The sequence below is a fragment of the Puntigrus tetrazona genome, unplaced genomic scaffold (genome assembly GCF_018831695.1).
Source record: "Puntigrus tetrazona isolate hp1 unplaced genomic scaffold, ASM1883169v1 S000000846, whole genome shotgun sequence".
In the NCBI taxonomy this organism is placed as follows: domain Eukaryota; kingdom Metazoa; phylum Chordata; class Actinopteri; order Cypriniformes; family Cyprinidae; genus Puntigrus; species Puntigrus tetrazona.
In genome coordinates, this window is record NW_025048446.1 from 42,501 (window position 1) to 55,871 (window position 13,371).

General features: G+C 38.1%; 1 protein-coding gene across 1 annotated transcript in view; it reads left to right on the forward strand.

The window, feature by feature from the left end:
• The window catches only part of LOC122335659 (serine/threonine-protein kinase NIM1), a 6,406-nt gene extending 1,431 nt beyond the window's left edge, over positions 1-4,975 (forward strand). Inside the window, exons 2-4 of the mRNA XM_043233513.1 lie at positions 836-1,144; positions 2,772-3,040; positions 3,993-4,975. Coding sequence (XP_043089448.1) covers positions 836-1,144; positions 2,772-3,040; positions 3,993-4,754 — 1,340 coding nt within the window. The 3' untranslated portion in view covers positions 4,755-4,975. The remainder of the gene's footprint in view (positions 1-835; positions 1,145-2,771; positions 3,041-3,992) is intronic.
• The last annotated feature ends 8,396 nt before the right edge of the window (positions 4,976-13,371 follow it).

A 13,371-nucleotide genomic window follows, 5' to 3' on the forward strand; every position in this document is an offset into this window, starting at 1 on the left:
ACTCCTGAGATTCCTCAGTAAAAACTAACAGACAAAAACACATTTTGATCTAATATATAGCATCACTCAGATTTTTTTTGCTCGGAGGAGTTTGATGATAAATGTTTGAGGTCATATCGTGAATTTTTACGAGCAATTAGGAGATTAAACGGACGCTTTTGCATTCATTGGAGATGTTTCTCTTAAGAGACAAACGCCATCCACTTACAAATATCTCAAACGTTCTCATGTAGATTTTATATCCAGTTTTATATCCTGAATGGTCTTACTTGAACTTTAGGAGGACAATATTACAGATGTCGCTCTTGTATAGGCCAGGGAACTTTGCAGAGATCTTAAATGTTCATTTGTTAAGATTAAAATATATAAAAAAGGCCGTTTAGATCCATATAAAGGTGAATTTGGACTAGGAAGCATTTAATGAGATATTGCTGAGATCTCTTTATGTCGGATATTTTTTTTACCAGCCAATTAGTAAAAACAACACTAACGTTAGAAGAGATGTCGAAAAATATAGCTCAGACCTCAATATACGAAGCAAAACATTTCTTGTATAGCTTTTCCGAGACATGCATGACAGCTATTGACTCATTTGGGTGTGTTTCGATTTCTCACAAGGATTTTTAGCAAAAACATCGAAGTTGATAGATATCTGAGAACCAGATGTCTAATGTTGAAATCTCGAGAAATCCAGATCTTCTGACCTCCTCGTAAACGCTAAATAAGATACATGCGAGATTTCTGGGGTCTTTTTCGCCTGAAGAAGAAATCTCTCCATTTAATAGTTTCTCTGATGGATAACCGAGATATTAACAAGATCTGTTTGTCCGTGCAGGGCGCGTGGCCCAGCAAACGATGCCGTCTCACCACAAAGAGCTCGTGCCTCAGCTGGCCTGGATGGAGGCCAATAAAAGCACGGAGGAGATGAGAGGTCAAGCCCCGGACGGAAAAGCCGCAGCCGTGAGTCCGGAGGTCAGCGCGAAGCAGACGGCCTTCGAGAGAGCCGTCTATGACCTCGGGCACAAGGAGAAGCTCGTCAGCGACCTCGCCTTCGGCAAACGGGTCGGCTTTTACGAGCTCCGTGGGGAAATAGGCAGCGGAAACTTCTCCCAGGTCAAACTCGGCGTTCACGACCTGACCAAAGGTGAGAGAAACTGCATCCGACGAAGCGAAACGCCTGAAACCGGCTTCGGAATCGATCGTGTCGTAATTGAACGTGTGTTTCTAGTTAAATCAGGAGGGGCGGGGTGGGGTCAAATCTGGGTTAATCCAGAAGATTATAATTAATCTTCAGAAGGATGTGATCATTTCTGTATAAACGCCCCGGAGGCCCACCTTAACGTCCCGTACAGCCTGTCCTGCCATCATGTGATACAGACACAAAAATAAGTACAAGGGCGATCGAATCGTTTACATTTTTCATATTTTTTATGATTTTTCAGAAGTGCATTTGTCTCATTTAAAAAAAGAACAATACGTAATAAATTCAATCCCATTCAATACACCTCTTGTATGATGAGTGTGTTAAAACTTTCCTATACAATATGTATTTTGTGACTTGATATTTATTAGTTCTATTTTGAATTATTTGATATTAATTAATATTATTATTAATATTTTATATCAGTATATATATATATATAATATATATACTAGAGCTAATACATATCAATCATTTTAATATATAGTGTATGTGTTTGTATATATATACATATATATATATATATATGCATATATATATATATATATATATACATATATATATTTAGTTATTTCTGTATATCTATACATAACGACTTATGTGTACTAAGTATGTACTGAATATACACATATACTCGTATCTCTCTTCTCTCTCTCTGTCTCTCTCTCTCTCTCTCTCTCTCTCTCTCTCTCTCTCTCTCTCTCTCTCTCTCTCTCTCTCTCTCTCTCTCTCTCTCTCTCTCTCTCTCTCTCTCTCTCTCTCTCTCTCTCTCTCTCTCTCTCTCTCTCTCTCTCTCTCTCTCTCTCTCTCTCTCTCTCTCTCTCTCTCTCTCTCTCTCTCTCTCTCTCTCTCTCTCTCTCTCTCTCTCTCTCTCTCTCTCTCTCTCTCTCTCTCTCTCTCTCTCTCTCTCTCTCTCTCTCTCTCTCTCTCTCTCTCTCTCTCTCTCTCTCTCTCTCTCTGTCTCTCTCTCTCTCTCTCTCTCTCTCTCTCTCTCTCTCTCTCTCTCTCTCTCTCTCTCTCTCTCTCTCTCTCTCTCTCTCTCTCTCTCTCTCTCTCTCTCTCTCTCTCTCTCTCTCTCTCTCTCTCTCTCTCTCTCTCTCTCTCTCTCTCTCTCTCTCTCTCTCTCTCTCTCTCTCTCTCTCTCTCTCTCTCTCTCTGTCTCTCTCTCTCTCTCTCTCTCTCTCTCTCTCTCTCTCTCTCTCTCTCTCTCTCTCTCTCTCTCTCTCTCTCTCTCTCTCTCTCTCTCTCTCTCTCTCTCTCTCTCTCTCTCTCTCTCTCTCTCTCTCTCTCTCTCTCTCTCTCTCTCTCTCTCTCTCTCTCTCTCTCTCCCCCTCTCTCTCTCTCTCTCTCTCTCTCTGTCTCTCTCTCTCTCTCTCTCTCTCTCTCTCTCTCTCTCTCTCTCTCTCTCTCTCTCTCTCTCTCTCTCTCTCTCTCTCTCTCTCTCTCTCTCTCTCTCTCTCTCTCTCTCTCTCTCTCTCTCTCTCTCTCTCTCTCTCTCTCTCTCTCTCTCTCTCTCTCTCTCTCTCTCTCTCTCTCTCTCTCTCTCTCTCTCTCTCTCTCTCTCTCTCAGAAAGGGTTGCCGTCAAGATCCTGGACAAGCTGCGTTTGGACAGGCGCTCACAGAGGTTGTTCTCGTCTGAGATACGCTGCATGGAGAGACTGTCCCACCCCAACATTGTTCGTCTGTATGAGGTGGTGGAGACGTTCTGCAGGCTTCACCTGGTGATGGAGTATGCTCCTGGAGGAGAGCTGTACTCCAGGATCGCCACCAGAGGACGCCTGTCCGATCTGGAGAGTAAACTAGTCTTCTCTCAGATACTGTCTGCTGTTAAACACATGGTGAGTAACAGAGAGTTCACCTTCATAGTTTGGGTTTAAACGGTAAGTGAAAGATTTATTTATTAAACGTTATTTTCTTAACCACAGTAAATACAGCCACAGTCTATGGCTGTCTGTATACTACTGTGTATATATATATAGTATTCTAGGGCTACATGATTATTTGCAATAAAACAGAAATCATGATTTTTACGCAGTGCAATTAAAACAAAACATACAGTTTACATTTAGTACTAAAATATAATTATATCTCATTTTATTTTACTCTGAAATATATTTTTCTTGAAAATTTTAGATATTTAACTTAACATACTTTGAATAATATTTATAATATTTAATATTTATATAATGATAATCATTTTATTTTATTACATTACACTGTATTAAATTACTGCATATACATATGCATATCTCAGCAAACCTGGATTTTTTAAATTAAAAACATATTTCTCAGAAAAACTGAAAATAAAGTATAAAATAAAGACCGAATGGATGTGGTGATTGTTCATTGAACTCCTCGTTGATCTGGCAGTATATATTTCTATTGTGATTATGGTCCTGTATTAAATTCAAATAGCAATTTATTTTATGTAATCTATTTCATTTAAAACATCCGTTTATTCTTGATTTTTTTGTATTTTTTATAATTTTATAATTGCCTTTTAACACCTTTTACCTTATTTTTACATACGATTTAGAAGCTCGATTTAGAAGATCTTTTTTTATTACCAACTCATCTTTACTTTTAGCACTAAATATTACAGCTGCCATGACTTCCCGTTCATTGATCGCACCGCAAATGGAAATCCAAGGCGAGTGTGCTGCAAAGTTTCGTTCTTTATCCCGTCGGCTTTCCGCGCAAAAGCAGTAAATGCACGCACACGCACAAAAAATCCGCATACACGCAATCCAGCAGCAGCACGTAAACGTTTTTTTTTTGTACTCCCTTCAGCACGACAACAACATCATCCACCGCGACCTGAAGGCCGAAAACGTCTTCTACACCACCACGTACTGCATCAAAGTGGGCGACTTTGGCTTCAGCGCTGAATGCAAGCCTACCGACATCCTCACCACCTTCTGCGGCTCCCCGCCCTACGCCGCCCCTGAGCTCTTCCGGGACAATGGTTACATCGGACCGCCGGTGGACATCTGGGCTCTGGGCGTCCTGCTGTACTTCATGGTGACGGCCACGTTCCCCTTCAACGGCTCGAGTCTGAGACGACTGCGCTTCTGCATCCTCCGGGGATCCTACGTCATCCCCGCGTTCGTGCCAGACGTCTGCCAGTATGTGATTAAAGGCGTGCTGAGGCTGGTCCCGGCCGACCGTATATCCCTGGCGCAGATCATGTCCAGCGCGTGGCTGAGGGGCATCGAGTATCCTCAGCCGTACGCACCCGCTCCTCCCACGCCGGCGCACCTGGCCGACGCGTCACGGACGCTCTCCGCCGAAGAGCGCTCGGTCAAACTCGCCCTCGGGGGGCTGGGGATCACCGAGATTCACCTCAGGAACAACGCGGTGCTGGACTCCCGGAGCCCTCTGACGGGGATCTACCGGATTCTTCTGCACCGGATCCAGCGGAGCAGGTCCGTGGAGTCGGCGGGATGCTCGGCGCTCTGTTCCGCCAATACCCGCCTCGGCAGGAGGTGCTGGTCTCACCCTACGACCGTCCACAGGAAACAAGAACAGTCCGCCGTCTGTGCCATCCTATAAGAAAAACAGAGACAGATGCGCTCGGCTGGGTGGGTCTTTCCCACCCGACCTCGTGGACGCGCGTATAAATAGCACGCCAAATACGAAAACTCGTCATAATAATAGGGAAAATGGACTTTGCAGTGATACACGATTTGAATAGGATCGTATATATACGGCACGCCGACAAATATCGTATCACATTCACGTGAAAACCTTTTCTATGCACGCCAAATAAGTGCTTGTCATTTATAAGTCCTTTTTGCGTATCAATACCACGAGTTTTCGTTTATATTTGGAGTAGTACTTATACGCGTTTTCATGAGACCGACCTCTTCTTTTTACGATACGAGGGCCTTTTCTACTTTTTTTTTTAGCTATAGAGTTTGTGCAGCCAAAATGAAAAATGTCATCATTTATTCACCTTCGAGTCGTTCCAAACCTGGATAAGTGTATCTCATTAACAAGAAGACCACTCAAAGGGATACTTGGGTATTAAGGCTTATACACTGTAAAAAAAAAAATCAGCAAAATTCGTGGTGAAAACTGGCAGCTGGGTTTGCCAGAATTCTACCGTAAACAATACGGTAACAACATGGCTTTAACTAACATTTACAGTTAAATACCGCAATTTCATTAAGCGATATAAGGTTTATATACCAATCTGTTAAAGTACTGATTGGTTTTGTACCCTGACAACCACCAAAAGCAGATGAGAAACTCACACGATGAACCAAAGAAACAGGAATTTACTGATAACTAGGTTTTTACTGTAGCATTTTCAGTTGAAATCGTGGCAGTTTATTACAGTGTATGGCGTTTTATAAAGTAAATAATGTTTCTTACGGAAATATGTATTAGAAAACCAATTAAAAAAGCATATTATCTAAAAAAATGGAATATGGGGGGCAACATTATTCTGATGACGTAAGTTGTGGTTGCACTCAATGAGTTATTGCACGTACCTGATGCTATTTTTACCAAAACACATCTCAGAAAGATTACGATGAACATGCTGACATCCTGACACGACGGCGTCAAGCGTTTGTAAGCTCTTTCGGTAGCTGCGGTCTACTAACAGACTCAAAGGCAAAAAAGTGGGCCTTTAGTAAGTTTTACTCATCCACAGGCGTCTCCCCATTCTTTTTTCCCCTTCTTTTCGCTAGGAAAGCAACGAAGTGTTTCTCTTGTTGCCCTTTAACTGAAAATGCGGTATCATATCTGCATTTTATTCTGTGTTGTGTATCCGGAGTTGCATTGTAGCAAAAAGCCGGGCAGGACTTTTTATGGCCAATGGTAATAATTCTAAATAAATAAATAGATTAGCTACATGATCTAAAAAATACACTTTCTAACTGTCACGGTTGTGCATAAAAAAAAAACACGCAACTTTAACGTATATTTAAATTAGAAATAAAGTTATTCACTTTTTATTTCAATGCGTTTAAATCAGTTAATTAAGAAAAGTGGCAACATTATGTCAATTCAAGCATTCAAGACATATACATCGAAGGAATTTCAGACTTTAAAGACGTTTGATTCATTTCCAGTATCCTGAGCATCAAAAAGGCATCCGAGGATCGGCACAAAACTCACGGTCAAATTCAAATCAAATCAAATTCAAATTCTATTTGTCACTTGGTACGACATGCAGTGAAATGTTCTTTACAACCGTCCAGCATCAAAATAGAAAACAAAATTTAAATATGCATATAAATATAAAATATAAAAAATATGTATAAAAGAGAAGTGTGCAAAGTATAAAAAAAATAAATAAATAAAATAAAGTATAGAATATAGTATCATTGCCGTTGTCCGTTTTGAATCTGCCAAGAGACAGTTGCAGTAAAAATCATTAACTGTAAAATCTGAAAAACGCATAGAGCTTCTTATATTCACTACAGTTTAATGAGATTTATTTCATCAGTGTGTCTCTGTTTCCTCCAGTAATGTCAATCAGTTTGTCTAGACATACATTTTATGGCAGCACTTCCCATGTATATCATTAAAATGTGTAAGAAAAAAATATATTATCAGTCTAACAATCTGAATATATATATATATATATATATATATATATATATTATAGTCGGGTATCTATGACCCTGTGTGTGTGTGTGTGTGGGGGGGGCCCTATAAGCATGCAATGGATAAAAATAATAAAAGTAATTCTGGGAAGCTATATATTTTTACAGTACTTTCCCTGTAAGACTTAGATTTGACCATACATGCCTGTTACTTACACAATGGCTCGGGTTCGGCAGCCTCCATCCAGGTCTTGTTTTGTGTCACTCTGTTTTTAATGGACAGTCTAACCCTCTCAACGCACCCCAGACAGCAGGTCTCGTCTAAGAGATGCATCACAAACACAACACAGACACTAAATGCACTGATATGCATTTACCCAAATCCAATACAACTACTTACAATGACGAGATGGAAAACCAACAGACGCTCAAAGTGAAAGGGAATGCATGATGCTACGATTTACAATGCAAAGAAACACAAAATGATTTTAAAACATCATTAGAGAACATTGTCCATTTTTTTATCAATTATTTATTTTCATTTTAAGGGCTCTCCGATAAAAGCTGTAGTATGTAATTTGATTGTTTATATGAATTTAAACAATTTAATGGTTTTTAATTTTTTTAATTTTTGTAATCAATACACTCTTTTCATATTGTTCATTTTTGTAGTTTCTTAAAAATTCTACAAAAACATTTTCTCCATTAGAAAAATATCTTTCGGACTCGGATATTACTGTGACATGTTTCAATCTCAAACACTCTTTCGATAGAGTTTCTTGCAAAAAAAGACCTGAATCTGCACTATTTGTGCAACTTGCTACCTATAACTGACTCTCTGAATCTTTCATCCATCCTCTCCACGAGAACGCGGACCCAGTTTTCTTGGGGGTTAGCACCAAACTTACGGTCACGGTCCACTCTGAAGCTGCAGAGAGACAGTTCCATTAAACATCATGGACTGTGATGCTTGAAAGAATCACAAATAAAAGCCTCCGACTTTTGCAATTTGGCTTTTGTATTTTTTTAGCTGGTTACTCTATTCCTTATGGAGAGGCTAACTCTATCGACATAATGCTTGCAGCAGTTCTTATCACACATACTAACATGCAATGAGATGCAAAACCTGTTATTTTTTTTTTACTATTTTTGTAAATACATAGTTTTCAATTTATTTCAGTTTAGTTTGTTATTTTATTACATGAAGAAGTTATGTAAGTGTTATTTTATTACTGAATGAAGACGACAATTATTAAATAAAAGGTTACAATTTTAATTAATTTTTCTCCAAATATCAGTTTTCTTATGTTTTAGTTTGAACGTATGCTGCCCGTAACCATATGCACTACAACTATTCCATATGCAGTCACGTCTTTTGTTGTTTTTTGTCGTGTGCCATGTGCTCTGTGTGCCCTACCTCGTTCCTGTTAATTGAATCATTGTCTTCACCTGTGTCTAGTTCATTTAGTGATTTCCTTGTGTATTTAAGTCCTGTGTTTGTATTCAGTTTGTCCGATCGTCGAGGTCAATACGTGTGGTTTTCGTAATGCCTGCCTGCATGTTATTGTTTTGTCCGTTTGAAGAGGATTAAAACCGTTTAAGTTCATTTATTTTCATCGAGCGCTCCTTCACACTAACCACACAGTGACAGACAGAATCAGAATCGTTTACTTTTAAAAAACGAGACCATTCCCAACATCTGAGGTTGTCTGTTTTATATTATAAGGCCTCAAACATTCTTACCAGGAAATATCAAAATGTTGCATGCTCTTACATTTCCCTCGCATAGCAAGTCTACCTTAGAAGCCTCAGATAAGTTTATGTTTGGCCGCCTAAGTAACTTCTAGGTGATCAATTCGATTTTATTCTTTTTATTTTAGTTTTATGTTTAGTTAATTAATACATCAATGGAAGTGATACACCCCTAGCCGTCCTAGGTGTATTTTCTTCTTTTTATCGTGGCTCTTCCAAGCTTGGCAATGCTGGTGGATGGTGGCCATTGTTTTGAAGCTATATAAAGCGCGTATATCTATCATAAAATAATCTGTTAAAAAAAAAAAACTGTGTTCGTCTGAAAGAAGAAAGTCATATAAACCAAGGATGACTTGGTTAGGACTGCTGTGGACAGCTGATTCCTAAGGTTTTTGATTGTCTTCATGTTCTGTTTGGTGTTCAGCTCACACTAACAATAATTTTCCAATGGGTTTCAACATATTTCTGCATTTTATGAGCATTTTTACTTTTATAAAGACACTTTTTTCGAAAGCGCCCATTGTCTTTTGAATACTGACATTTGAAATTAAATAATTAATAATAAAAGATACTCTACACGTAAAATGAAAACCACCAGTAAGTAAGTGAGTCATCACCATTGAATTGAATCATTTAAACGAACGAACGATTCATTGAGTAGCGAAACACCGTCATGCTGTGTTTGACATTATTTCTTGTTTTCGAAATGGCACAAAAATAGGAAATACGGTGTGTGTCTAATTAACCTCTTCTTTCTTGAACCGTTGAAAAAAATCTGTATCCTATTTGTGATCATTCTTGTGAATCGACATCCAATAGTACAATTATTATTATTTTTTTTACATCTAAAAAAAGTTGAACGCAAAGGGTATGAAAAAATATTATATTAAAGTTATACTATGTGAAAACAAAAGTCCCTTTTTGACATGTCTAGACATCAGTCGAAAATAGGAAAAATGCACAGTATGATTTAAAGTTGAATTTTAATGAAATGTATAATGTTTAAACACCTCTCTACATACAGTACACCGTGGAGTTTACCTCTTTATGAAATGTACTAATGTACATGTGTATGTAGTTTGGGATCATTCAGGTAAATAGACGTACTGTTTATTACATTTACTATTTGAACTCACCGTGTGTTTGCTCTACTGATGAAACAAGAGAGGAAACTAAAATGTTTTATTTGTTTACCAAAACAGACTTGTTGCATTTGCAGTGAGTTTTGATATTCAAAGAAGGGATTTTCGTTGAAGACATTTTTGCATGTTGTCACTGACCTGAATACCTCGACCTAAATGCCTCATCTTGATATTAAATAATCTAACCTCCAGTAAATCTAGTAGGTGAATGCTCCTTGCCAGTAATTCATTGGACAGAATCAGAATAAACACAGTCCATCATATCGCATTCCACTATTATTGCATAGTAGTTAGTCTAAATGTGAAAAGAGCTACTTCCATAATGATTTAGTCCTGCCGTACTCTTGATTTCCATCAAATGCTTTTGGGTATAATCAAATTTCACATACAAATCATTATATGTACTGTAGCAATACTGAAAATTGTGAAAAATATGCAAATTCCCATTAAAATGTATTATTAAATCTTACAAAAAGAAATACATTTAAGACTAGTGTTACATGGTCAAATTTAGTAAAAGAAACCCTAACCCTAACCCTAACCCTAACTTCAGCTGCTCCAAAACACAGTTAATTACTTATAAAGCCCTGAATGGTTAATCTCCTCAATACTTGAGCGAGCTCTTATCACATTATAGTCCTGTACATCCGCTGCGTTCTCAAAACTCTGGATGTTTGATCATTAGAATATCAAAATTGATCTGACTGCGGGTGTCAGATCTTTTTCCTGTTTAGCACCCAAACTCTGGAACAATCTCCCTAACACTGTTCGGGAAGCAGACACACAAGTTCTGCTAACTCATGTTACATTTCCTGAAACTTGGAATTTCTAAGTTGTATTTACTTCTAATTTAAAGAGTCTAATTTAACGTAGTGACACTTTAAAGTTAAAGGTAATCCATCTGTCCTCCATCTGTCAGTGTGCTATTTTAGAGAAAACAAGCCACACCCTCTATTTTCCTCATTAAATATACTGTTTCTATGCAGGGCACAGATTAGAATTGTTCAGATGTTCCAATACAAGTATAAATGTATATAAAACTGTTGTTTTTTTATTTTACAAATGCATGCAATCTATTAAATTAACATAAACGACCAAAAACAACGAAGGACGAATGCGTGTCGAAAATCTAAGCTAAAGAGATGCCAAGTGGTCCTGACTAAGCTTCATTTGGTTTAGATTAGAGCGTGATGTTCAGAGACAACCTGCAAAGTCATCTTCAGTGAAAATGAATTATTTGAATATCAAAATTGCTCACACCTTGCCATCACATAAATCAGCATATGTTGTTATTGCATTTATCATGCCTGCTTATTTTGTTCTGGCCAAGAACATTTAAAGGTGTTTTTGGAAGTGGAAATAGGGCGTGATTCTTAGTATTACTAGTTTAACCAATTAGAAACAATATAAAGAGGTGAAATCACTCCTTGTCATGCCCAGAACCCTCTTCAGGTGATATTTACAGGACAAAAATAAGCAATCAAATCATCGTGTCTAGCCATAATTTGATTTGCGATCATGTTAATGGATGTTAATTGACAAGTTAGTAAACTGAATTTGATATAGAAAAACCTTACTTGTTAGAAATTTCTTTCTGAAATCCAGCAGAGAGGATCTGCGTGAGCAGTCATGGACGGCAGGAGTCTGTTTGTGCTGCTTCTGTTGTCAGGTTGGTTTGATCATCTGTATCGATGGTGATGTGTTCGTGTATGATGTTTGACACCTTAATGTTGACAGGGCACTTCTGGACCGGTTCGGCTCTTTTTCGTCAGTACCACTATATAAATGAAAGCATGTCGTGGCTAGAAGCTCAGACTTACTGCAGATACAGATACACTGATCTGGCCACTGTAGACAGCATAGCTGATGTGAACAGGCTGGTAAATATAATGGATGCTGGGTACAATGGAGCAGTGTGGATTGGACTGAAGAATGGGTCAGAGAAACGCTGGAATTGGTCTAATGGAGATCAATTAGGACAGTTTAATAAATGGAAGAGCGGTGAACCAAGGGCTACAGACAACTGTGCTTTGCTTGGAACTGTTTCATGGAGGAGCTATTCATGCTCTCTTCCCACTTATTTTTTGTGTCACAATGGTGAGTTAAGAGTTTATATAAATAATTATATCATTTTGCTAAAAAAAATAGCTGAGATCCGATTGTAATTGTTTCTTTTCTTGATAGAAAGCTTTGGAGATTTCCGGATAGCACTGGACAGGACTTGGTCTGAAGCTCTAAACTACTGTCGAACGTATCACACAGATATGTCCGCCGTCTACAGCTTGGAGGATTGGATTCGTGTAAATAAACTTGTTGCATATCCAGAGCTCCTCTGGTTTGGTCTGTTCCAGGACTCTTGGGAATGGTCTGACAAATGGAACCGCTTCTTCAGATTCTGGGCGCCAGGTCTACCGTCCCAGATATCGGGATCCGGTGAATGCGTCGGCATGTCGAGAGCTAATTCTGGGAGATGGGCTCAGTACAGCTGTGATCTACAGCAGCCTTTTGTCTGCCACGGAGGTGAGTTTACCCCGTTCACAAAAACAAATGATTCAAATAAAAGCTTTGCAGATGACTCTGAAACAAGTCTTACAAACAACTTGGATATGTTTTCATGATGCTTAAGATGAGCTCTGTATTTCTCTAGAGGACAAGTTTGTTAGAAAACAGATTGTCAGACTGAAATTGTCCTGTAATGGAACATGTGCAGTGAATGATCCTAAACTACAGGAGGTTATTCTGAATGAGGTTGGTATCTGTCTTTAACACATATGTACTGGGTTTCAGGTTAAAACACATTACAGCTAATCAGAACTACTCATATCAGCAATACTGTTGCCATTTGAGCTTAATGTTGATATGTAGCCCCTGAGTATATGACTTTTTTTTTTTACTATTTTTCTCTTGCTGGTCTTCCAGATAATTGAAAAGCTGAAGAGCATGGGGCTGGAAAATTACAGCAAAGTTATCTGGAGAAAGGGCGAAGGTGAAGAGGTGTTTCATGAAGAGCTCAACCGTACGGCCAACTCTGATAGTGCCTGTAGAGTACCGTAATCTTCAGTGTAAATTTCAAAATAGACTTATATAGAATATAAAGTAAAGTTTGAATTATATTGTTTTTTTGTTTTTATTGAAAATGGGAATTAGTAGTACTGTAGTAGTAGTAGTAGTCAAATCATGAATGGTCATATCATGTAAGTTGTAGATCAGTAATTACTTTTCATAAATGAATCTAACTTACCCTAATATACAAACAGTTGCATTCTTATGATATAAATTTTTTTTTTTACTAAATATACCATTTAATGTTTTTTTCCCCTAAAATCATTATATGATTTTATATATGAGATATGTAATCTAGTGATTATCTGTATTTTATATGTACCGTACATATAATGACGTTCCAATAATACATTTTGATGGCATTCGCATATTGTTCCCACTTTCATTATTGCTTGATACAATACAATGATTTGTACGTGAAATTTGATTACACCCAAAAGCATTTGATGGAAATCAAGTGTACATTGTAAAATATAAAGCCTGGTCCACCAACATCAGCAATCGATGGACGTTATGCTCTTGAGGTTTGAATAAGATTATATGGTCTAGCATTAGCATTACACTGTGCTCCATTGAATCGGGTCAGTGTGTCCTCTAGGTGACATGCACTGACGGATTCTCCCGCCAATTTTTTTGTATTATGTACGCATTTTT